The 25,346-nt window shown below is 42.0% G+C and overlaps 1 protein-coding gene across 1 annotated transcript in view; it reads left to right on the top strand.

The window, feature by feature from the left end:
- Positions 1 to 3,953: 3,953 nt before the first annotated feature.
- Positions 3,954 to 25,346, top strand: part of abtb2b (ankyrin repeat and BTB (POZ) domain containing 2b) — a 220,103-nt gene continuing 198,710 nt past the window's right edge. The window contains exons 1-2 of the mRNA XM_072592641.1: positions 3,954 to 5,046; positions 9,893 to 10,188. Of these exons, the coding sequence (XP_072448742.1) occupies positions 4,457 to 5,046; positions 9,893 to 10,188 (886 nt within the window). The 5' untranslated portion in view covers positions 3,954 to 4,456. The remainder of the gene's footprint in view (positions 5,047 to 9,892; positions 10,189 to 25,346) is intronic.

Below are 25,346 nucleotides of genomic sequence, written 5' to 3'. Positions count from 1 at the left end.
ATATCTTCTATCCTCATAGTTAAAAAATCACACAACACCAGCTTCTCGTCTAACAGGTTTATTTGGAGGCACTAGCTTTCAAAGCACTGCTTCTTCATCAGGTGGTTGTGGAGCAGAATCATATGACACAGAATTTATTGCAACAGGATTGCAGTGGCATGGAATATAATACTAAACAAATTTAACTTTAATCCTACATTCCATGCCACTGCAATCCTGTTGCCATAAATTCAGTGTTGTCTGATTCTGTTCCATAAATAACTGATGAAGAAGCAGTGCTCCAGAAGCTAGTGCCTCCAAATAAACTTGTTGGACTATAACCTGATGTTGTGTGACTTTTAAACTTTTAAACTTTTAAACCCCAGTCCAACAACAGCACCTCCAAATCTATTTTCATAGATATTTACAAACATTCACTACACATTTAAATTAGTAATTTTACTAATGTACAAGGACTTTCTCTGCAAAGCTACATTCCAGCAGGAGACGTGTGACAGTCTCTAACCTAGAATCTCCACCCCCCCACCCCCCACCCCAACACAGCCACTTCGAGGGCAGCATGTCATCTGCAGCGAGTGTGGGCGTACATGAAGAATCTCACAGGCAGTGTCCTTCTCGTCACCAGACAAGCGATGTCTTGCTTGTTGGAAAGTTCTGGTGATGAGGCATTCTACCAAATGACAGTCTGCTCAGAGAACAACTTGACAGGATGCACCCTCCTATTTTCCCAAAGGGTCTTGAGGACACTACATAGAACATATAGCATAGAACATAGAACATTACAGTGCAGTACAGGCCCTTTGGCCCTCGATGTTGCACCATCTATGAAACCAATCTGTAGTCCATCTAACCTACACTATTCCATTCTTATCCATATGCTTATCCAATGACCATTTAAATTCCCTTAAATTTGGCGAGTCTACTACTGTCACAGGTAGTGCATTCCATGTCCCTACTGTTCTCTGAATAAAGAAACTACCTCTGACATCTGTCCTATATCTACCAACCCTCAATTTAAAGCTATTTCCCCTTGTGCTAGCCATCACCATCTGAGGAAACATGTTCTCACTATCCAACCTATCTAACCCTCTAATTATCTTCTATGTCTCAATTAAGTCATCTCTCAACCTTCTCCTCACGAACAAAAACAGCCTCAAGACCCTCAGCCTTCCCTCCATACCAGGCAACATCCTAGTAAATCCCCTCTGAACCCTTTCCAAAGCTTCCACATCCTTCCTATAATGCGGAACTATTATTGTTAGAAAAATGTTCTAGTCAAGCACATTGTTCTGTTCCTAATGAATTGCTTAATCCATACGTGCTAACCACTTCCTGATGGCCTTGTGGTCAAAGATGTTTTTCTTTGCAAATTTCTCACGGATGACATGGAATGTTCCAACTACTTGGGAGTGTTCCCACGTGCTGAGGGCAGACCCATCCTTCGCAACACCAAGGACAAGTAGAACCTCAGTACATAGTGACACTTGGTGTTTATGTACTGAGGGTCTATGCACAGCTTGATGCAGCTGCACACAAGGTGGCCATCAGAATGCGGGCAGAATTGCATATGTTCCTCCTCCCGCTTATCCAGAACTTTGCACATGGTGTCTCTGCAGACACGGTCCATTTTAGACCTCCCAGTAAAGTGGAAGATGGCTCAAGTGACTGCAATGGCACAGTTTCTAGGAATGGTTCAGGCCCGCGCCAGGTACAATAACAGAGTACCTGATGACCAGGTTTTTCAACCACAGTGGAGAGAGAGAGGTGCTCCTAAAGGTCTGGTTTCTGCCTCACCTTGACAATGTGCTCTTCCCAAATTTGTGTGCATGCCCTAGCCCCTCTGAATCATATTCCTCCCACCTTCAGGTAATCTATCCTGATGGTGAAAGGGACAAAGAATCAGTCAGCTCAGTTCCCAAAGAACATGGCCTGGCTCTTACCACAATTTACCAAGGCAGGTTTGAACTGGTCACATTGCAGATGAGTCTGCGCACTGACATTGGATCCAAGCAAGGAATAGCAACGTCATCCATGTACAGGGGAGGCTCTGACCTGCAGGCCTCCACTGCCTGAAATTGTCACCTCCCTCAGGCTTACATCTTTCCTGATAGACTCAGCACACACAAACTAGGCAGGAGAGAGCATGGCAGCCCTGCCTAACTCTAGATCTGATCGGGAAGCTTTCTGATTCCCATCCCTTGATTGAAACTGCACTAATGATGTTGGTAAAGAGCAAGTCGGATCCAATCGCAGATTCCCTACCCAAAGCCCTTTTTGGACAGCCTGTTGAAGGCCTTCTCCTGGTCCAGGTTGCTGAAGCAGGAGTCCACTCTCTCTGTTCTGCACATAGGCGATCGTATCCCTCAGGAGTGTGAGGCTATCAGAGATTGTGCAGCCCTGTACAGCACAGGTTTGATTGGGGTGAATCACTGATCCCAAAGCAGATCTGACCCAGTTGGTGATGACCTTAGACAGGATTTTGTCATCCACATTTAACAATGAAATTGGTCACCAACTGCCAATTTTCTCCCACTCTCCCTTCCACTTGTAGGTGAGGGTGATGAGACCTTTTCTCATGGATTCACATATGCTATCTCCCAGAAGCATACCGGTGTAAACCTCCAGCAGATCTTGGCAGTTTACTCTTTTCTAAAGATTCTAGGGCCTTGGTCAGCTCATCAACGGCTGCTCCAGCCTCTTCCTTGTGCAGCCATCTAAGACCTCTGTGATAGAGGACAGGAACAACTGGGAGGCTGTGCCGTCTGTGGGCTTGGTGTCGTACAGTCTGGCATACACTCTGATCCTCAGGATACCAGACTGAGATGACATCACTGAACCATTTTCTTCCTTCAGGCTGCTGAGCACAGGGCTCTTTTTGTGCACTTTCTGGAAGAAGAAACTTGAGCACATCTCATCCTGCTTCATCATGTGGACCCTGGACCGGAAGATTACCTTGGAGACCTCTGAGGCAAAGAGCGAGGTTTTTGGAAATCCTCCCTGATATTGACCCCCATTGTCCACAGCAGGTGTAGGTTCTGCATGTCTTTCTGGGGTTTGGACAGCTCCACCACCACCACCCTCCTCCACCCATCTCTCTTTTTCTCTCTCCCCCCTCTCGCCTTCTGAACACCTTTGAGGATAAAGAACCTCTTAATGTTCCATTTGACTGTTTCCCACCTGTTCACCGGAGACTCAAACAGGGACTTTATGTTTCCCTAACCTGTGTAATCTCTTTTAACTGGAATATGCAGACCATGATCACACTGAGATTGGAAACTGTAGGACCAATATCGCACTGGGATTGGTCAGAATCTACAGGGGTCAGGATCACAGTGCGATTAACCGGAATCTGCAGGGACATGTATCACACTGGGATTGACTGGAATCTGCAGGGATTTATATCACACTGGGATTGACTGGAATTTGCAGGGACATGTATCACATTGGGATTGACTGGAATCTGCAGGGACTTGTATCACACTAGGATTGACCAGAATCTTCAGGGACCTGTATCACACTGGGATTGACCAGAATCTGCAGGGGCCAGGATTACAGCGGGATTGACCGGAATGTGCAGGGACATGTATTATCACACTGGGATTGACTGGAATCTGCAGGGATTTGTATCACACTGGGATGGACCAGAATCTTCAGGGACCTGGATCACAATGGGATTGACCGGAATCTGCAGGGACCTGTATCACACTGGGATTAACTGGAATCTGCAGAGACCAGGGTCAGTGTGAGGATGGGCTATCTACGAAGATCCATCAGAAATCCTCCAGACTTTATCCTGTGATCCATTTGGACGGGTTGGCTCCGCCGTCTGTGTCCTTCGCCGCCCTGCGATTGGTGAAGCCCCGAAATTAAATTTGCATTGTCGAATGCGATTGGATTTGGGTGGGATTGACAGGCACCCGGGCGGGGCGGAGCCGGCGTCAAATAGAAAAATTGGGCAGAACAGGAGAATGAAGGTGAACAATCAATGGATAGGGAGTCCTGAGGTTGTCTGGACAGTGGTGTTCAGTCTCTACGCTTGAAGTGTTTTTGGACAGGAGTTTTACAATTGCAGTGGTGTTATTTTTAAAAAAAATAAAAGACATTCCCAGATAACTTGGGGGATAGTTCTGCCTTCCCTCTGATATTGAAGTGAAGGACGGGAGTTTTAAAAAGTTTGGTTTTTGAGGGAAAAAAAAGTTCGGTCGGAGAAGCTTTGAATTGGATACCTTTGTGGGAAAGAAAATCTTGTTTTAAACAAAAAAAAGCAGGAAGATTCGCTGCAGAACTTGAAGCGGCCTGTATCCTCCTCACACAGGGGAGTTAACAAAATAAAAGAGGAGAGAAAAAAAAACAGCGCTTTTATGTCGTAGGGAAAATAGAAAAGAGAGAGTTGGAGAGCGACCCCGATCGCAGCGGAATTGGCCAGGAATTGAGCAAACATTTCCAAAGCTGCACAATGGCCGGATTGTACAACCCGACCCTGAAGACGCTTGAAGATCTGACTCTGGACTCGGGTTATGGAGCAGGGGATTCCTGCAGGTCGCTCAGCCTCTCCTCTTCCAGATCCAACTCGCAGGCCCTGCAGTCAGCTCACCGGGGGAACTGGTGGTACCTGTCCGGCTCCATGAACAGCCGCAACAACAGCTGGGACACTGTCAACACGGTGTTGCCCGAGGAGCCGGAACTCGGCGACATCTTCTTCAAATGCCCCCGGCTCCCGGAGCTCGAGGAGTTCCCCTGGACCGAGGAGGACGTGGGCAGGCTGCTGCGGAAAGGGCGAGCCGCCGGGGAGGCTGGCAAACTCTTCTCGCAGGAAGCGGTGAGGCGCCTGTCCATGCTGCTCCGGAGGGCTCTGCTCCGGGTCACCAGGGAAGCTCAGAGGCTCAGCGTCGTCCACTGCAAATGCACCAGGTTCGAGATCCACAGTGCCATCCGGCTCGTCCTGTCCTGGTCCCTGTCCGAGAGCTGTGTCTCCGCTTCAGTCAAAGCCCTGTCCCTGTACAACATGAGCGCTGGGGACCGGCTGCGGAAAAGCAAGAGTTCCAGGTACCCCCTGCAGTTTTGTTTCGTTCTTGTTTTAAAAAAAAACGTGCAATGAACAGAGCCCGGCTCTAAAATAGTCACTCTGTACCTTACTTCTCTCTTTCCCCCCCCGTTTGCAAAGCTTTGAGTCAAATTGAGTTGGGTTTAGTTTCTGAGGATTTCCCCACTGAATGTGCACAGACGCCATAAGAAAGGTGGGTGGGCAAAATGAAAATGTTGCGCTGATTTGTTTGGGGGAAAATGTAACTTTTATTCATGGGCAAAAAAAACCCATTTACAAGCGCATTTGGAATTGGAAACAAAAACGTAAATTGCTGAAAAAGCTCAGCAGGTCTGGCAGCAACTGTGGAGAGAAATCAATGTGAACGTTTCGGGTCCAGTGACTCTTCCTCGGAATTTCTGTTTTTCGTTTCTGATTTACAGCATCCGCAGTTGTTTTGGTTTTTACTCGGATATTGCAACTTTTCTTCATTGAGTGTGTTGCACGTTTGGATGCCTCAATCTCATTGCAATACCATAACATTGCTACATGCATTCAACGACTAGGGTAAGCCCAAATGGGGTGGGGGAATCTTGTGTGACACAATAATAGTGTCCCTTCCTCTGGTCTAGGAGACCCTAGTTCAAGTCGCACCAGCTTCAGCTGTGTGTCTAACCTCTCTGAATAGGTTCTACAGCTCCAAGAATGTTATCATAGTTACCATCCCCATGGTGCACAGAAATACCTTAGTGGCCTTTCCTCGTTGCAACTTTACAACACTTGCCCGAACTTTAGTGTGCTCCTTGGTAAGTAGTCCTGGACCTTGGCATGCACCACTCTGCGGCACTAGATTGAGGACAGCTTATGCTGGAAGATCAGTAAGCTTTGGGCACATCAGAGTGCCATTCGCTGCCATGGTGGTCCTCCAGCAGCAGTTAACGTTTGCTCGGTGAACAGCTTATAGAGCCCAGAGTTCTGCATTATGTAACTGTTTGGGATGAACCCTGACAAAAAACTATTGCATTTCTCTCCAGATCATCTTTGCAAAAGATATATTTCAGCCAGAGTTGCTGTACCAACTTTGCAGTGATGCACAGAGATTGCTTTCCTGATTTATTTAAGAGCGTAGAGTGAATTGTCCATTTTTTTTGTCTAGTCTACCTGATCTAGTGCAGCTGGAACCTGACACTGAAAGCCTGATGTAAAAATTGTTCAATTTTTCTCCATGTGAATATTCCTGCTTTGTAGGTGGCCTTTTTTATTTAATAAACTCATATTAAAGTTGTTCGAATGTTATCTTATGACTGAAGTACAAATCAATTTTACATATGTTAATTGTTCAAGGAGGGTGTTGTTTTGGACGTATGCTATTCAATCAAACAGAAATCTGCACTTGGATACATCCTTGGGTGGAAGCCTTCTCTGCTATGTGTGATGATCTGAAAATAATTGAGTAGCATTCATTCAATTCTTCAGGGACATATATCAGCAGCATGACAATTTCATATAATTCTGTTCAAATTCTAGTTAGTTTGATAACTTCACTCCAGTAAATTGGTAATGACAGTTGTAGAAAAGGGAGACAAAATCAGATAAATGCAAGCAAGGATGTTTTTCTGACCTTGATGGCTGCTGTTTAGTCAAGGAGTTAATGCTCAATTTCTCTAATAGTTAAAGAGCCTAGAAATGTTTTCTACAACATATGATTTCTTTTGCAAACATATATACCAAAATAGTTGGTTAAGCAATGAAAACTGCAGCTTTGAAGTTACATTCTCTGTATTCCTTGAGCTATAGTTTGCCAACAATATTCTCCTTTGGTTAATTGGTTTGTTATTATTATCCTATATGATTAATAAATTAAAAGTTTTTATACTTCAGTACTTTCTAACAGACTGATCTGAAAGTGTGACAGTTAAATCCTAAGTAATAGTCTTGCATAACATTTTTGTCAATTTTATACAGAGCATAGTCACTAGATTGGAGATAAGCTGCTAGACTTGGGAGAATGAGCTGCAATGCACAGAAAATCACCAGATGACTGATATTAACTTTAAGAAACTGCTGTGATCCCATTATGTATTGGTCATTAGGATTGAAATAGTGAAGTGCTGAGGCAACACTAAACAACTCTTGGAATATTGTGTTCAGCTCTGGTCACCTCATTATAGGAAAGATGTGGAAGATTTAGAGAGACTTACCAGGATGCTGCCTGGACTGGAGGACATATCTTATGAAGAAAGATTGAGGGAACTAGGGCGTTTCTCATTGGAGTGAAGAAGGATGAGAGGTGACTTGATAGAGGTGTAAAAAATGATGAGAGGGTGGATAGCCAGAGACTTTTTCCCATGGTAGAAATGCCTATCATGAGGGGGCATAATTTTAAGGTGATTGGAGGAAGGGGAGATGTCAGAGGTAGTTCTTTACACAGAGAGTGATGGGTGCGTGGAATACACTGCCAGCAGTGGTAGTAGAGTCAAATACATTAGGGACATTTTAAATAGCTCTTGAATAGGCACATGGATGATAGTACAATGAAGAGTATGTAGGTTATTCTGATCTTAGAGTAGGATAAAAGGTCGGCACAACATCAAGAGCTGAAGGACCTGTCTTGTGCTGTTCTATGTTCTAACTTCTTTCCTTATGAAGTTTAGAAATTAACAGAGACTGATGGATGTATCAAATTAATCCAATATCTGCAGATATTTTTGATGTCCTTTAAACCTAGACAAAGATATTATTCATAATGGAAATAACAAAAATAAAGTTTAGCTGCACATGATATTTTTGTAATTTCAGTTTTCCACTATAAACAATAACTTCAATATTAAGCAATGCCACAATTTGTGATTCAATGAAAAATTACTATAATTATGTCTGTCAGTTGTGATGTTTGACAATTAACGAAACTGATAAATGGTCTTGTGTTAACGAAATACCCACCCTTACCTGTGCCAAATATATTTTTGGGTGAATTTTCATTTATAGATCATATTTCAAGTATTGTAGTGTCATAACAATGTAGCAGAATTTGGAAAATTTAATATCAGAACTCCAGTAGGTTTCTGCACAAAACAGTGACTTTGAAAATTAATGATATTTCCAAAGATTTGTTACCTTTTGTGCTCCACCTCTGAAAGATTATCATAGGATCATCATAGAATCCCTACAGTGGGCAAACAGGCCATTTGGCCTAACAAGTGCCATCGACTCTCTGAAGAGTAACCCACCCAGATCAATTCCCCTACCCTATTACTTTATATTTACCCCTAACTAATGTCCCTAACTCTCATATCCCAGAACACTATAGGCAATTTGGTATGGCCAATTCACCTAACCTGCACATCTTTGGATTGTGGGAGGAAACCAGAGCTCCTGGAGGAAACCCACACAGACACAGGGACAATATAAATTCCTGAAATCCTCTGTATCAGTATCAAATTCAAAACTGTGTGGGAGAGGGAAAATTGGTTTGTTTAGATATTATGGCACAATTATTGCTGCCACTACATTTTCCAAAATAGGATAGGATGAAATCAAGTCTCAAATTTTCTGTAGTCTCTCATTGTCCAAGTCATCTTAATTAAATATCACCTAATTGCATCTTAAACAACAAGTAACAATAAAAAAAAAGTAACAGTGGAGGTCCAAAAAACTTGGTGGGTGAGATGGTCATGAACATGCATCAATAAAATGTTTTGAATGGGTACTGAACGTAGTCAAAATGATTTCCCAACTAATATTGCATTCCATGTATTTGGTAATAACTTTCACGATCATAATGAAACAGACAAGATAGTAAGAGGGAATAGTCTCCTCAACAAGCAGAAACAATGTCTAGAGGTCAGAGTCAAAAACTTAAAAGCTAGATCTTTTAAATGTGAAGTTATGAAACGTTTCTACACACAAGGTGATAGTAGTTTGGAATATTCTTTCACAGTTGGCAATTGATAGCAGTACAATTGCCAATTTAAACCTGAGCTTGGTAGGATGTTGTTGTTCTAATGTTAAGGGATATGGGACAAAAGTGGGTATGCAACTTTAAGTTACAAATTAGTTGTCTTTCAGTTCATTTTTGTCTGAGCCTCATTTTGACTTCAGATACTTATTCCCTTTTAAGCTTGTTTTACCTGGAATTTATTTTTGCTCATCAAAATGAGTAAGCAGGAATAACCCTACTTTTTTTGCATTATATGTTATGATCCCAAGTATGGAATAACTCAAAAGCAATGCGATGATTCTCTTAAACATTTGACTTTAACTCCCCTGGCCTCTGATTTGAAATTTTCCAAGGCTGGTCATTTTTGTCGATTTGCCAGTTTAGTGCTGAATCATAAGCAGGATCTTGCTGCTGAATTGCTCCCTGCAAGGATGGTATTTAGATGGTGTTGATCTACCACAGAGGAGGGAATCTCTAACTAGTATGGACCAGATATAAGCGTAACTCCTAGGTGACAGTGAATAATGCAGGTGCCAGAGATTAGAGTCAAGATTAGAGTGATGTTGGAAAAGCACAGCAGGTCAGACAGCATCCGAGGAGCAAGAAAATCAACATTTCGGGCAAATGCCCTTCATCAGAATCAGGGCTTGTGCCTGAAATGTCGATAAGCTTAATTCCTACTGATCAAAGGATATTAGAATTTATCTTGCCGAGCGGCCTCTAGCTTTAAATATTTAGCTTTGCTATTGTTATTAGTGCCCAAATTCCACTATGAACTGGAGAATCTAATAAAATCCCAGATGCATATTTCAGGGAAATGTAATAGGCAAGTTCCTAGAATTTATGCTTAGACCATCTTAATATTGATTTGCACTGGTTCATCTTTGATTTGTTAAATCTCTTCACATCTCTGCTTTTAATACTTTTAGGTGTGGCCTTACTTTCTCGGTGGGGCGCTTCTTTAGATGGATGGTGGACACAAGAGTTTCCGTGCGTATTCATGAATATGCTGCGATCTCTTTGGCCGCTTGCATGGAGAGTCTGTTGGAGGAGATTGGGATCAGGGTAGCAGCAGGACATGGTTCAGAAGGAGGAGGGGGAGCCATGCATGACGGCAGACAAGAGCTTTCGATGGAAATGTTGGAGCTGTGCATCAACAATGATGCAGAACTCTGGGGAGTCCTGCAGCCTTACGAACATCTCATCTGCGGCAAGAATGCAAATGGTAAGGAGAGACTGGTTGTCAGAACCTTTTACTGAAACTTTCAATCCCGTTTTGTGGTAATTTAATCCTCCCACTAGCATTTTCATTACTAAAGAGTTAAGACCAAAATGTCTTCTAAATCTTTTTTTGAAAATTGCAGACACCTTTATTTATAAACCTTTCAAAGCTTAGTGAATGTTATTCCACAGCAAGCAGGAAGTTTAATTTTGGAACAGCTACCTATATACTTAGTTGCAATATTTTGGATGTGAAAAGTAATGTTTGCTCCAGAGTCAGTAGTAAACTCATTCTAATGAAAAGAGACATTTTTACCAAAAATATCATGTCAAAATTCTGGACAAATAGCATGACCCACAATGCAGGGCGTGGAGAATGGATAGTTTAGGAAAGGTAGAAAGCCACATTGATAAGCATGTACATCATGCCCAGTGTTTTAAATTTCTGAATAGCAGAGGATGACTGAAAGAAAAAAGGTAAGAGTTGAATTGGAGGTGCGGTGTCTTGTGAATGCCCTCAGAAAGGAAGGGAAAAAAAGCTTTTCAGTTCTGTGTGTCACTGAGACAGATTACATTTTTGAACCATTTGAAGTTTATAAAATGAAATTTCAAAATAGTCCACTGATATTAAAAATTACAGCAAACTCCACTGCTCACCAGGGGTATGATCTCTTGCAAGACTCGGGGATGGCATCAGCTGTTACTAGAATCTTGTTCTTTTGGGAGATGTGAAGTCCAGAATTAGTGTAACTGCAAGAGAATTGCACTTTTTAATAATTGCATAAAGTTTTCAACTTCTAACATGATGTAATAACAACAAACATTATGATGTAAAATTTGATTAATTTGTTTGGCCTCTGTGTCATCTGTTGCTTTTAATGCCTTAAGTATTTAAAGGGCGAACATCTTTAAAATCCATATTCTGAAGTCCAGAGTTAAGATTTACAAATGAGAAAAGAGGACAATAAAAGGAACTTTTTAAAAAAAAATGCAGTTTCGTGTGCTGAATACAAAAGACCATTTGGGAAATGGTCATGTTTAATATAAATCATAACCAGAGCGCGAAAGGTAAAAGACAATTGTTTATTTTTAGGCAATTGAAGCATATTATTATTGGATTGACATGCTGCTGCAATTCTCATGGGATAAGTATTTTATTTCTTTGGGGAAACTGAAGCTGATTAAACTCTGTTCTTTATTCAATGATTTATGATACAGTAGTCTTTTATGTGCAAAGTCACCATGGCAGTGATTTTTTTTCCTTTTGAGTTAACACTCATTTAGGAATGTAATCAGTGACACACGGATTACTGGAATAATATTGTTCAAACTTTCCAAAGGAAAAATATGAATAAGATAATTTTAGCGAATTCGCCCTTTTCTTTCCCCTCTAGAATTTCTCCAACCTTTTCAAATGGCCGTCACTGCTCAACTATGACTGCTTCCAATTGCTGAGGTTAAGACGTAGTGGAATTTTCTCTGATTTCTACCCTGAGAAAAAGCAGAAAAATGTCTTCTCCTGTGGGTTTGTTAAAATGATTCTGCTTATCAGGGTTTAATCTTGAGATTTAAACTACTTGGCTCATAGTATCAGCTTAGATCAGAAGAAAAATGTTACAATAATCATTGCGAAATTGCTGTCTGTTGTAAGATGATTTAACCATGGTTTTATTTTTGTTTGACTTCACACTGGGCATTCAGATATCCCATCCAATTTATTAATATTTAGGAAGAATATATGTACTGAGGATTTTATTTTTGAAGAATTGTCTCCTAAAGAAACGTTATTCCAAGTATCCGCAACAAAGATTTGCAGAAATAGACTTGCTGATCTACTCTACACAGACATGCTGTCCGTTTCTTCCAGAAAATGTTCGATCTGCAATAAGTAGTGCAATAGAAAGGGTCTTAGAAAGACTTGTGATATTATTTTTGCCTATGTGTAAAAAAAATCCAAAAGAACTTTGGATGCTGAAAATCTGAAACAAAAACATAAATTGCCGGAGAAACTCAGCAGGTCTGGCAGCATCTGTAGAGAGAAATCAGAGGTAATGTTTTGAGTCCAGTGTCCCTCAGGGTTTGAGGAAGGGTCACTGGACTTGAAACATTTACTGTTTTCTCACCATAGCTGATGCCAGAACTGTAGAGTTTCTCCAGCAATTTCTATTCTTATTATTTTTGCCAGTTGTCTTTAATTTATAGTAATCATTGAAGATATATTGATAATTTTAATATTGTTCAGCAATAGTAGTCTAACAAGTTACAAGAATAAGTGATTACATAAGACAAAATATGAAAGAACTGCTTTGGCAGATACAGGAGTAAATTCCTCCCAATTAACGGCTGAAAGGAACTCTAATTGTAAAATTGGTGGTGACTTATCTGAGACTTTGTGTCAGACTAAACATAAATGTGCAAATATATGAAAACATGAATTAAGAGTAGGCCATTCCACTCCCAATTGCTCAACAGCTTGATAAGACCCCACTTCACATTCCCATCTACTCCATCAATCTTTAATTCCCTTGTTCGTTGTGAATCTCTCATACCTCAACTTTAAAAGAATTCAATGACTCGGCCGCCACTGCTCTGTTAAAACTCCCAATCCTCTGAAAGAAAACTATTTCTCCTCATCTGTGTCTTAAATGGAAGACCCATAATTTTAAATTGCATCTGTTAGTTCTAATCTCTCCACCGGGAAATCATCCTCCTTGGAGTATGCATCCTGTCAAATTCCCACAAAATCTTGTCTGTCTCAATAAGATCAACTCTAATTCTTCTAAACTTCAAAGGATACAGGCCCATCTGGTCAAAACTTTCCTCCATAAAATGACTTTGTCATCTCTGGAATCAGATTATTGAACATTCGCTGAACCATTTTCAGCACACTTATATCCCAAACCAAAGAAAGAAACTAAAACTGTAGCAAATAGTAATACTTCATTTGCTTTCATAATCACTTGCTGCACCTGCAAATGAATGTCATGTGATTCATGTACCTGGACCCCCTGATCATTTTGTGTCCCAGATTTCTGCAATCTCTCTCTCTGTTTAAATAGAATGTCTTTCTATTCCTTCTGCTTCCTTCAAGCCAATGCTTTACAAATGCTAATATGCTGGTCAATGTTTCCCATAATTTGACTTTAGAATCAAAATGTCACGTGAGAAATGGAAATCTCACATTGATGCAGTGGGATTTGGCTACACTGTAGAGTTGGGTTAAAGCTGGACATAATTCTTTAACACATGGAAACATTTTTCTGTTGGAGCTGACCTCTGTTGCGTTTATGATACCCTTAATCCAAATTTCATCCTCTAGTCTCAAAATAATTTTAGGAATTGTGGAATTGGGTCTCAAGGCCATTACTAGCATGTGTGATTTAATAGAGGTAAAAACAATGACTGTAGATGCTGGAAAGCAAATACTGGATTAGTGGTGATGGAAGAGCACAGCAGTTCAGGCAGCATCCAACGAGCACCAAAACGACGTTTCGGGCAAAAGCCCTTCATTGTGTGATTTAATAGGATAGTTTTCCTTTTGACCAAGACTTATTGAGTTAACTAGTTTCTGGGAAAGAGAAGGAGATAGTTGTAGTAAAGCTGTTATTACTGTTCACTGTGACAATTTATGCTCTCTAACAGATGCAGTGGCTGACTTTGCTATTTGACACACTCACACGGGCCAAGATCACTAGCATTTTAGCTTAATGATGTCAGCTTTGTCTCACTAGTCCAGAATGTCAACACATAATCCAATAAAGTGCTGTCAGAGGTGCCTCTTTATTAATGAGATGTTAAACTGAAAGTTCATCTGCCTTCGGTGATGTACATCTAAGATTCTGTGGTACTATTTGAAAAAAGAGCAAGCCAGCCCTTTGCAGGTTACTGGGAGTGCCTAATCATCACTTAGAACACAGAATAGCTGGGTATTATCTAATTGCTGTGTGTAGGACCTAGCCATTTTCAAATTTGCTGCCATTATCCTTAAGTGGAAATACAAAAATGGCAAAAAAAAAAGTCAAGTCATATGATTCAGGCTAAAACTGCTTATTAAGCTTATTATAATGACTCAAATCATACAGAAGCTTCAATAGTGCACCAGATAAGCCAGAACTCCATTTGTAATAGCATCTATTCCACAGTAGCAAAAGTTATAGAAACAACCCTACAACCCTAAAGAACTTTACACAAAAAATGAGTCTCAGCTCTATTATCTTCTAACCATCTTATCAGTACAGTGAAATGGAATATTGAAGGATATTAACAAATAAATAGAAATATATACTGAGAAAATCAAACTGACAAAGGCAATCACAACACTGAGAGCTGGTTCTTCAATGAAAAGAGAGTGAAGCTGTTAGAATTTTCGGAGATTTAACAAACATGTATTTAACAAACATGTACCACTGGGCCTTACTGGTACAGTCAGTTCCAGAATATTGAGGTGGTGAGCATTGATTTTTTTCAAACAATATCAGAAGATTTGGCCCAATGTTGCAGGGAGAAGTGAAATTTGTGGAAAACCAGAAAGACGAAAATTATGTATCTGCAAGAGATGTGGTGTAAAGTAAAAATGTCAGACTTATTTTGGTTCTGTTTATTAGGAATTCAAAACTAGAGGATATAGTTTTAAAGTGGGAGGGAAAAGATTTAAAACGAACCTGAGGGGAACTTTTTCACACAGAGGGCAGGTGGTATGTGGAATGAACTGCCAGAAGTGGTGGATGCAGATACCATCACAACATTTAAAAGACATTTGGATAGGTACATAAAAAGGGAAGGATATGGACCAAAAGCAGGAAAATGTTACTAGTTTTTAGTTTGAGAAACCTGGTTGGAATGAGTGAGTTGGTTTGAAGGATCTGTTTCTATGCTATAATGCTCTATGACTGCATAATGGAAAAGTACTTAGTTTGATGTCTTGGTTGCCTGTTAAGTCAGGTTTAGTCAATGTTTTCAGTCTGTTGATTTTAGTTTGTTCAGTAAAAGTCTTAAAAGGTGAACGGTTGCCTTCTGGTTATTTCTATTGATTCCTAGAATCCCTACAGTGTAGAAGTTGGCCATTCAGCCAATCATGTCCACACTGAACCTACTGCAGAGTATCGCAACCCCAATCCCTGTAACCATGCATTTCCCATGGTGAACCCACCTAGCTTGCATATCCCTGAACACTATAGGCAAATTAGCTTGGCCAATCCACCTAACCTGCTCATCTTTGGACTGTGGGAGGAAGCCCAGGAAAGCATGGGGCGACTGTCTGTCTGGATTGGTGTACAATCACCCAAGGCTGGAATTGAACCTGGGTCTCTGGCGCTGTGAGGCAGCAGTGCTGACCACTGAGCCATCCCCTTTTAAAGCAATTATTGCTGTGTACCGGGATTGTAACATCCTTTTCAAGGCACTCTAATACCTACCTCTCTATCTAAGCTTTGTCAACTGACCTCCCCATTCCTTCTAGACTCCATCTTCTACATCATTTTATAATTACCCTGTAATGCATCTTTGGATGCTTCATTATGTTAAGTACTCTATATGATTAAGCTGCTGCCAATTCCTGAGCAGTTGGGGCATGAGAAATCCTAGTTTGAAGGTACTCGAAGATGAGCATTCCATTGTCTGCACCTTGGTTCAGCAGCCTTGCATCTGTTTCGAGCTTGTCGGTTGCTTTTCTGGTTCTTGTGTACCAGCTGTCTCTGTCAGCAGCTTCCTGCTGCCACATCTGTTGGGAACATTTCATGAAGAAAAATGGTCGAGGGTACTTCACAGAAAATTGGACAAAACTTGATGCTGAGCCAAGGAAACACATATGAGAAGGGGAGACAAAAAAAAACGTCAAAGTGGGACAAATTTTTTGAAATCTGAAGGACAACTTTGAACTGCAAGTCATTTTTTTTCCCTTGCCATTCTACTTTCCAGTCTCCAGTTTATTATAAACCACAACTAAGTCATGGCAGGCGGCTGGGGAATGTGGGATGTGTTGGTATGGTTCCAGTTGATGGTACTACTGAACCTGACTTGATAGGTCATATAGTTAATGTCGTAGGGCACACAAGATTTGAAGATTTGTACCTACTCGAGAAGGTGCAAAACTTAACCTACTCTTGGGAAATAAGGCAGGGCAGGTGACTGAGGTGTCAGTGGGGAGCTCTTTGGGACCAGCGACCATAATTCTATTATTTTAAAATAATGGTGGAAAAAGATAGATCAGATCCAAAAGTTGAAGTTCTAAAGGTCAATTTTGACGGTATTAGGCAAGAACTTCCAAAAGCTGATTGGGGGCAGATTTTCGCAGGTAAAGGGATGACTAGAAAACGGGAAGCCTTCAGAAATGAGATAACTAGAATCCAGAAACAGTATATTCCTGTCAGGGTGAAAGGAAAGGCTGGTAGGTGGAGGGCATGCTGGATGACTAAAGAAATTGAGGGTTTGGCTAAGAAAAAGAAGGAAGGAGGGATCGGTCTTTGCGGAAGGCGGAAAGGGGTGGGGAGGGAAAGGGGTGGTGGTGGGGTCTGTTTGGAGGTGGCGGAAATGTCGGCGGATGATTTGGTTTAGGTGAAGGTTGGTAGGGTGGAAGGTGAGCACCAGGGGCGTTCTGTCCTTGTTACGGTTGGAGGGGTGGGGTCTGAGGGCGGAGGTGCGGGATGTGGACGAGATGCGTTGGAGAGCATCTTTAACCTCGTGGGAAGGGAAATTGCAGTCTCTAAAGAAGGGGGCCATCTGGTGTGTTCTGTGGTGGAACTGGTCCTCCTGGGAGCAGATACAGCGGAGGCGGAGGAATTGGGAATATGGGATGGCATTTTTGCAAGAGGTAGGGTGGGAAGATTCTCCCCAAGCATTTGGTCAACTCACGCATCACTCATACCATTGGTCCAGCCGTTGACTTAAACTGTATCAAATCAGATGTCCCTTTAGCTGTTTGCAACACACTAGGTTCTGACTGTAGCCAACTGTCCCGTGCTTGTGTAACTCACTACACAATGACTAACATCTAACATTACATGAAATCTGCAATTAAATGACCTTTGGTGAATAATCCTGAACGTGGAAAAACCTGCACTTACAACCGATTTAAAATTACCAGTTGGGTTCACAGTACGACACAATTGTGCGTGTTGGACACAATATTGAGACAATCTCAGAAATAGTGCCTAGCCAATGGCAGAATGATTAAAGTTGGGGTGCTCAGAGACCAGATTTAGAGGAGCACATAAATTCTTTGCAGACAGACACAAATATGCACTGTTCCTGTTTCAACTCAACAAAATAGATGACAACCGTTTGTTGGTTCATTTCTCAGGGCACTGTGCTGACCAGTCAGAGTCAGTCTACCACGTTTAAAATTTAAATCAAGCGTGGCTGCTAACTGTAAGCCATCATTAACTGCTGCATTCTTCATGGCTATACCTACCAATCAGAGTCCACTTGCCAACCAATGAGCACTCTTCTTGCATGCAATATAAATGTTGGTTTTCCCTTTGAATTGGCTTTCTTGTGAAATGTCCTGATGAGTGCAAGATGAAAAGCTTTGACAAAAGGATATTTCAATATTATCTACATGAATACTAACAGCTTGCTTTTAAATGGCATTTCACGTAATTAAATGTTCCACAGGAAGAATATAAAACAAAGTAAGACTCCAAGGAGATATTAGGTTAGATGAACAAAAGTTTGGTCAAAAATGTCAGTTTGAAGCAAGTGTGTTAAGAAAATAAGGTAGAGAGGTGTAGGGAGGGAATCCCAATATTAGCGCCTAGTCAATGATGGAAGCATTAATGTTGGAATGCTCAGAGACCAGAATTAGAGGAACATAGAAATTCAGAATGTTTGTGGCTCTGGAGGGAGCTGTAGATATAAGGTGTAGCAAAGCCATGGAGGGATTTGGCAGCAAGGATGGGAATTTTAAATTTGAGGTATTGTTTAACCAAGAGTAAGTGTTCAGTCACTGACCGCAGAGCTGAGAGATGTACAACATCTGGTTTGCGCTAAGACACCAGGCAATAGAGTTTTGGATGACCTGAAGTTTATGGAGGGTAGAATGTGGGAGACCAGCCAGAAACGAGTTGAATTAATCGAGTCTGAAGGTAACAAGGGCATAGATGAGAGTTTCAGCAGCAGAGCTGGAGGGCACAGGAGCCTGGAAGAACACAGCAAGCCAGGCAGGATTGGGAAGTGGAGAATCGACATTTCAGGTGTAACCCTTCTCCAGGACTGGGGGTGAGTGTGGGGGGGGGGGGGGGGGGGGGTTTCAGATAAAAGGGGTGGTGGGGGCAGGATGGTGAAGTGGGGATAGGTGAAGACAGGTAGAGGGTACAACCTAGTTGGTCAATGGGAGGAATGAATCTGGTTGGTGGCAGGGAATAGTGGAAGGGATAAGGAGAGGCTAGGAAGGGCGTCAGGGAATGGGGAGGTAGGTTATTTGAAATTGGAGAACACAATGTTGAGTCCTGTGGGCAGTAGGCTGCCCAGGCAGGAAATGGGGTGCTATTCCTCCAATTTGTGCTGTGGTTTGTTTTGGCAATGGAGGAGGCCAAGAATGGTCATGTCAGAAAGGGAGTGGTTGGGGAATTGAAATGGGTGGTGACTGGGAGATCCGGTTGACCCCTGTGGACCCGGCTGTGATTCTTAGTGAGCCATTCCCTCAGTTTACAATCGGTCTCCCCAATGTAGAGAAGACCACACTTGGGAGCACCTGATGCAGAAGAGCTGAGGGAGGCAGGGCGATGGGCAGTGTTACAGAGATGGAAGTAGGTGGTCTTCATAACAGTGTGGATACATGGTCAGAACTTTCCCATGGGCTCAAATATGATAAATGTCAGAGCAGCTTTGTTCAGTCTCAGAGAGTTGCCTGGGAGAGGGGGTAGAATCAGTGGTGAAGGAGCACTTTATGCGAGTGACCAAATGTAATGTCTTCAGTCTGTCTAATAACTAACAGGAGGAAGTTTCTGCTTATCTGATGGATATCAAACCTTCAGTTTGACACATTCACCCCTAATCTGAACTGCAGCAGGGATTGATTGATTAGATTACTGCCACACTTGAAAACTCCCCCCAAATCAATGTTGCTGGACATTTTCCCTCTGGAATTTTCGAATTCCAACTTTCATAGACACTCATTGAAGCCAGTTGAGTTAGGGAAAGACACACGCACACACGCACATACAGTTATTTTAAACTTTAAATGTTTGTGAATAGATAGGGGGATAAGCAAGTTCATGGATGGTGGGGTGAGGAGGATGAGTGGGCTATCAGGTTGGGGAGGTAGTCCGATCAGGTGGGGTGATAGGGAGAAATAGCCTAGTTGCATCAGGAGGTTACAGGGAGATGGTTGTGTTGGCTCAGATGGATAGTCAGCTTGGTTGGGAGCTGGTCAGGGGCTCAGAAGAGGGTCGTCAGGATTATGCGGGGAAATGGGGCTGAGGTCAGTTGGGTAGCACCCAGTTACTGGACTAGGTTTTACAATGACTGACATTTCCTGGGTACTTATCCAGGTAAGTACATGGAACTGTCTGCAATCTTCAACTCAAACTCCGAGATAGAGATTTTTGAGGAGAGTCATGAGGAGCAGGGGAATGGCCAAGGAGGTTGAAATTCCTGGGAAATTCCCCCATTGGTCTGTGCATCAGGACTTCCAGGGGTTGCTCTTGTGCATCCTCAATCGTCTATCTGGTCACCGATGATCCAGAGACAGGAAGATTTGGCCCATTGGAGTTTGCCATGTGACCGTCAGGATGATTTTGCTCCTGTTTGCTGTCTGATCATCTCTGCTGGAAAGATTCAGGAAGATAGAATTTATCTCATATTTAATAACATTCCCTTACTCTCTGCCTCACAGATCAATAGAATGTTGATGGTTTTAAGATTTACATGTTAAGACTTTGTCATATGATGGTCCCCAGATTCCGCTTTAAAATAAAGATAAAAATTACATACATCTTTGTAATTAATTGAAGACAGAAATCTGTGAAAATTATTTTAACCTGGGTGAAGTAGCCATCTCTGTACTGAATATGTTTGTGTAAAGGCCACGATTGTTGCATATTCTACTTTACTCTTCATGGTAGAGTAAACTATTTGAGGCAACTAAAATGTTCTGATGCAGTTCTTATGGAGTTAAATGTTTTTGATAAAATGTTCCAGACGTTGGGAAGCAGCATACAGAGAGCTGGCGTGGATCCCTGCTTTGTGTCACTGTTAGTTGGGCTGATAAGATCATACATCAAACCCAGATGTTATCAGAATGGAGATTTGGGTTTCTTCTGATGTAGTTCCTCACATTCCCCACAATGATGAGGAAATCCTACATAAATTTCTCTAGACTGTGGTATTTAATAACTGCAAATATTTATGAACTAACCTTTATTTCTTATTTAATTAAGTTATGATATACTTAACAATTATGCACTCTACTCCAGCTATTGATGAAGACAGCAGTCAGTCATATAAATAATATTCAAAATTTTAATAATGACAATCTCCAGTTTAATAAGTTTAGTTTGGTTTAGTTTATTCAGACTAACGATAGTGTCATGTTAACTATTCTGAAGAAGAATATTGAAAACTTGCATAAATACCGAGAAATGTGTGATGCGTCAGAAGGCATTTCCAGACGGTCATTCTAAAAATAGACCCAAATACTTTGAGAATGGTGGTTTCTCTGTAATGCCCAAATTTTAGAAAGTTTGTTAACTGTTGTTGAAAAGAGCTCTTAAAGAGCTGGTGAAAACGAAAAACTGATTTTTGTTTTGGATAATTATGTAGTTTGTAGCATGATTCTGTCATTTGCTCTTCAGTTGTAAACAACAGTAGGTTTAATGGGCTGCAATTTGCGCCTGATGGCCCTGTTTTTTTCAAGCACACTTCTCTGATTTCATGCAATGGATTGCAGAAGATAAGCACAAATTGCATTCAGCACAGTGTTGTAGGAGCGGGCATTGTCGGAGGGTCAGTGCTCAGGGAGTGGGCTCAGTCGGAGAGGTCAGTGCTGAGGGAGTGGGCACTGTCGGAGGGTCAGTGCTGATGGAGCGCCGTATTGTGGGAGGGTCATTGTTGAGGAAGCGGGCACTGTCAGAGGGTCATTGTTGAGGAAGCGGGCACTGTCAGAGGGTCATTGTTGTGGGAGCGGTCATTGTCTGAGGGTCCTTGTTGAGGGAACGGGCATTGTCGGAGGGTCAGCACTAAGGGAGTGGGCACTGTCGGAGGGTCAGTGCTGAGGGAGCGGGCACTGTTGGAGGGTCAGTGCTGAGGGAGCAGGCACTGTCGGAGGGTCATTGTTGAGGGAGTGTGCACTGCCAGAGAGTTAGTGCTGAGGGATTGGGCACTGTTGGAGGGTCAGTGCCGATGAAGCGCCATATTGTCAGAGGGTCGATGCTGTCGGAGGGTCAGTGCTGAGGGACTGGGCACTATCGGACGGTCATTGTTGAGGGAGCAGTCATTGTCGAAGTGTCAGTGTTGAGGGTTCTGTAACATCTTGTGTTAGCATATAGAATTCTGTACTGCATCAGGAACATATCCTACCCATAAGACTAACATGCCCCCCCCCCCCCCCCCCCCCGTCTCCCCCCCCCCCCCCCACTCCACCTATCTACCCTACGATTACCTTAATCACCTTTGGGAGCTTCCCTGGACATACTTGCTTGACTGCCTTTAAAGAGATTGAAACAATAAGATTGAACGTTCTATTCAAGGACACTAACAGATGCATTTTGAATTCGTTTTTATTCCCCTAAAGATTACTAAGGAACTACTGTACTTCAATCTAACAAAAAATAAAAGCAATTTTAATCATGTAAAATTGGTTTATTTTCAGGGATCAGCATTGATTTAAATTGCTTTTGTTTTGTGATAAATCCATTTTCAGCTGCTTTAATCAAACTTCAAGTTCCCACTCTTCAATGTCTGAAGCAATATTTTTCACAGAAAAAGAATTCAAAACCAATTATGATGTAAACTGCTGCCCAATTATATTGTTTATGGCAAATTTACCAATTATGCCCAAATGGAAATTTTACTAAATAAAGAGGCCAGTATCCTGTCACCAAGTCCACCCTTTATTTCCACGTGGAAAGTCATAGACTCTGGTACAGCTGCAGAGTCAACAGCCAGTATCTGATTTTATTTCATTTGTTAGGTCAATCTCACAAATTTAATCTACTCTATCTAATCCGGTTAGTTGTCCATTTTCAGTGTAGAAACAGCATTGGCAGGAATGCATTATTCATGTGTTATGCACATGGAGAAAACTAAACACCCAGGTAAATCTACCAGGTAGTTTAAGCTCTGCTTATGTTCTTTTCCACCTTAATGATTTCGATGAAGTCCATGATTCTTTTTATGTTGTAGTTTATTCCCATCTTTTGAAAGAACCAACATTTGCTGGAGCACAATTTCTAAAGGTACCAAAAGCCACCTAAGCCAATTATATAATACCTATTCTTATTATTTGAGCTGAGATCCGTCAAGCCATGTGCAGAGTTTGATAGCAATAGTTATAATGTTCTGTGTGGTATGGTTTCACATTATGATAAATGCTTACTTAGAGTTACATATTACAGGCAAGCATCTCCTAGCCGAGAACACCTTTCCAATCGACTTGTATTGATAGGATCCAAGTGAATCTGTAATGCCGACCACCTGCATCAAATTCAACACTATTAACAGGCTGCAGGCTATTACTTCTTGCTTGAACTCTGGACTGTTTCAGCCATCTGTGCATTTCTCATTTTGCAGTTAATCTTATCTTCTGTATCTATTATGATGCCTGCAATTATAGTGCAGTTCCTTTCTCTTTCTACCAAATCCCATGTTACTCAAAGTCTCTGATTCATTGGGCTTTCAAAACATCCCCAGTAGTCAAAAATATCTTGATCACCATTCATTTAATTTTTCTTTTGTTTCATGTTGACTTGATGCCATTCATGAAATTCATTATTAATACAAATCCATTGACCTTGTCAACCCTAAGCAGCTGACCCATTCTGTTCAATCGGACACTGTCTGGTCATATTCAGTCCAGGACAGTGTGACTGAAACCCCTCTCCCTTGACTTGATTGAGGACTACACCCCTTTAGACTTTGAGACATGGCCATTTGGCTGAAACGCATCCACTGAATTGGTTGTGTACATTGCTGTATATGGCACATATATAACATTGAATACAGTTCCATGCAGCAATATATCTGCCCCCTGCCCAATTGATCATCACTAAATATCATGGCTTTGTCTGTGCTAAAAAGAAAGACAGGATAGAAGATGCAATAGTGTGCAAGATGAAACCAGGCAAGGTAGAGAAGTTGTGAGCAGCTAAGAAGGCATGAAGTGAGTGAATGCAAAGAGAGCAAGTGAGGAACCTTCAAATACAGACTGGTTTAATCGACATGTTATAGATTAGGTTCCCTACAGTGTGGAAACAGGCCCTTCGGCCCAACTAGTCCACACTGACCCTCCGAAGAGTAACCCACCTAGACCTATTTCCCTCTGACTAATGCATCTAACACTACGGGCAATTTAGCATGGCCAATTCACCTGATCTGCACATCTTTGGACTGTGGGAGGAAACCGGAGCACCCAGAGAAAACCCACGCAGACCCGGGGAGAATGTGCAAACTCCACACAGACAGGCACCCGAGGCTGGAATCAAACCTGGGATCCTGGTGCTGTGAGGCTGCAGTGCTAACCACTGAGCCACCGTGCCTTGTGCCTTTGTGTAAAGTAGCCTGGCTGCAGGATTTCAATGAAGGGTGTTAGTGGACTCCAAAGTGCAGATTTGAAGTGGTGAACGGTGTTTGAAGTGAGTTGGAGGTGTGCTGTGATGATAGAGTGCAGGTTAATGCATGTCCCATGCCAACTTCTATGGATAATGTATTCAGGCAGCCACTGCCCATGATCCTTATTACAAGCTGATAGGGACTGCTCGACAAGATGGAGACTGGAAACAACAAGTTGCAAGCTGGAGCTGCCAGATACCCCCTCATATTGGGAATTATCGCCATCCAGTTTACAGTTCATCGGAGAATAGAAAACTACATATCAATGAGGTGAGATGAGGTATTAATAATTTCTAAATCCATGCAAGTGGGCCTTTTCCTACTCATAGTGAGATTCTCATCTTGCCATTCAGATGCTGGTTGCAGAATATGACGTTGTTTGCTTAACATTGAGAATCTCATTTTCCCAACTGAATTGTCACAGTCCAAGTCATTCAGGGGTGGGGTAATTCATCTTCCTATTTCTGACATCGTTTAGAAAACAAATATGCAATTTCCTTTGGGGAAGTTCTCCATCTGAGCTCTCGGCCAGAGACCTTTCTCGCTGGTGCCTAGACTGCATACAACCAGCACTTGAAAAAAAATTGGCATTGAAAACACACCTTTTCTTTTTCAACACTAGTCACATTCCAAGATTTAAAGGTCCTGAAGGTGCTTTTACAGATGTTGAGAAAATTTCAGAGTGTAAGGTATGGCAGAGGAAGGTGGATGGGGAGGGAGTTAATGCCAGGTGCATAAGGGGTTATATGTGCCAGGTGTTTGGGGTGCTAGGTAAATGAATACATTCTTACTGTAGGTCAGGAGGGATGGTATGGGGTCATTGTGAGGATTTGGCGACTGCTTAGGTGGGTCTGGGTAAGGATAGTGGTCTTCGAGGTTGGAGGTGTGGAGGGAGTCAGGTCCAGAGCAGGTGGAGTAGAGTCCAGGACTGGGTGTAGGTCAGGTTCAGAATGGAAGGCACAATGGGGAGTGTCATGATTGCAATGAGGTCAGCCAGTAGGATCTCGTAAAATGAGATTCCTGATTGCGGTTGTTAATCTCGTCCAATCAGTGAGCCCTGGCTGACAGTGTCAAAGGTTCTGATACTCTGGCTGTTGACTCTGCAGCTGTACCAGAGTCTAAGACTTTCCACGTGGAAATAAAGGGTGGACTTGGTGACAGGATACTGGCCTCTTTATTTAGTGGCAACGAGAGTAAAGTACATTTCTAAAGAAACTCGCTTGCAACAGTCATCTTTGAGATTGGGTAAGCATTTCTTACATTATGCCATTATTTGGGAAGCTTGGCTTGTCCGATTCTGCCATTGAAGACTGGCCCACCATGTGGAAAGAATGTGTTATCTTTTCCAGGCAACAACATTGGGACAGGTGAAAAGAGACAAGTAATTCTCCTGAGAGC

Source organism: Chiloscyllium punctatum, chromosome 22 (genome assembly GCF_047496795.1).
Source record: "Chiloscyllium punctatum isolate Juve2018m chromosome 22, sChiPun1.3, whole genome shotgun sequence".
NCBI classification, from domain to species: domain Eukaryota; kingdom Metazoa; phylum Chordata; class Chondrichthyes; order Orectolobiformes; family Hemiscylliidae; genus Chiloscyllium; species Chiloscyllium punctatum.
This window is presented reverse-complemented; position numbering and strand designations above follow the sequence as displayed.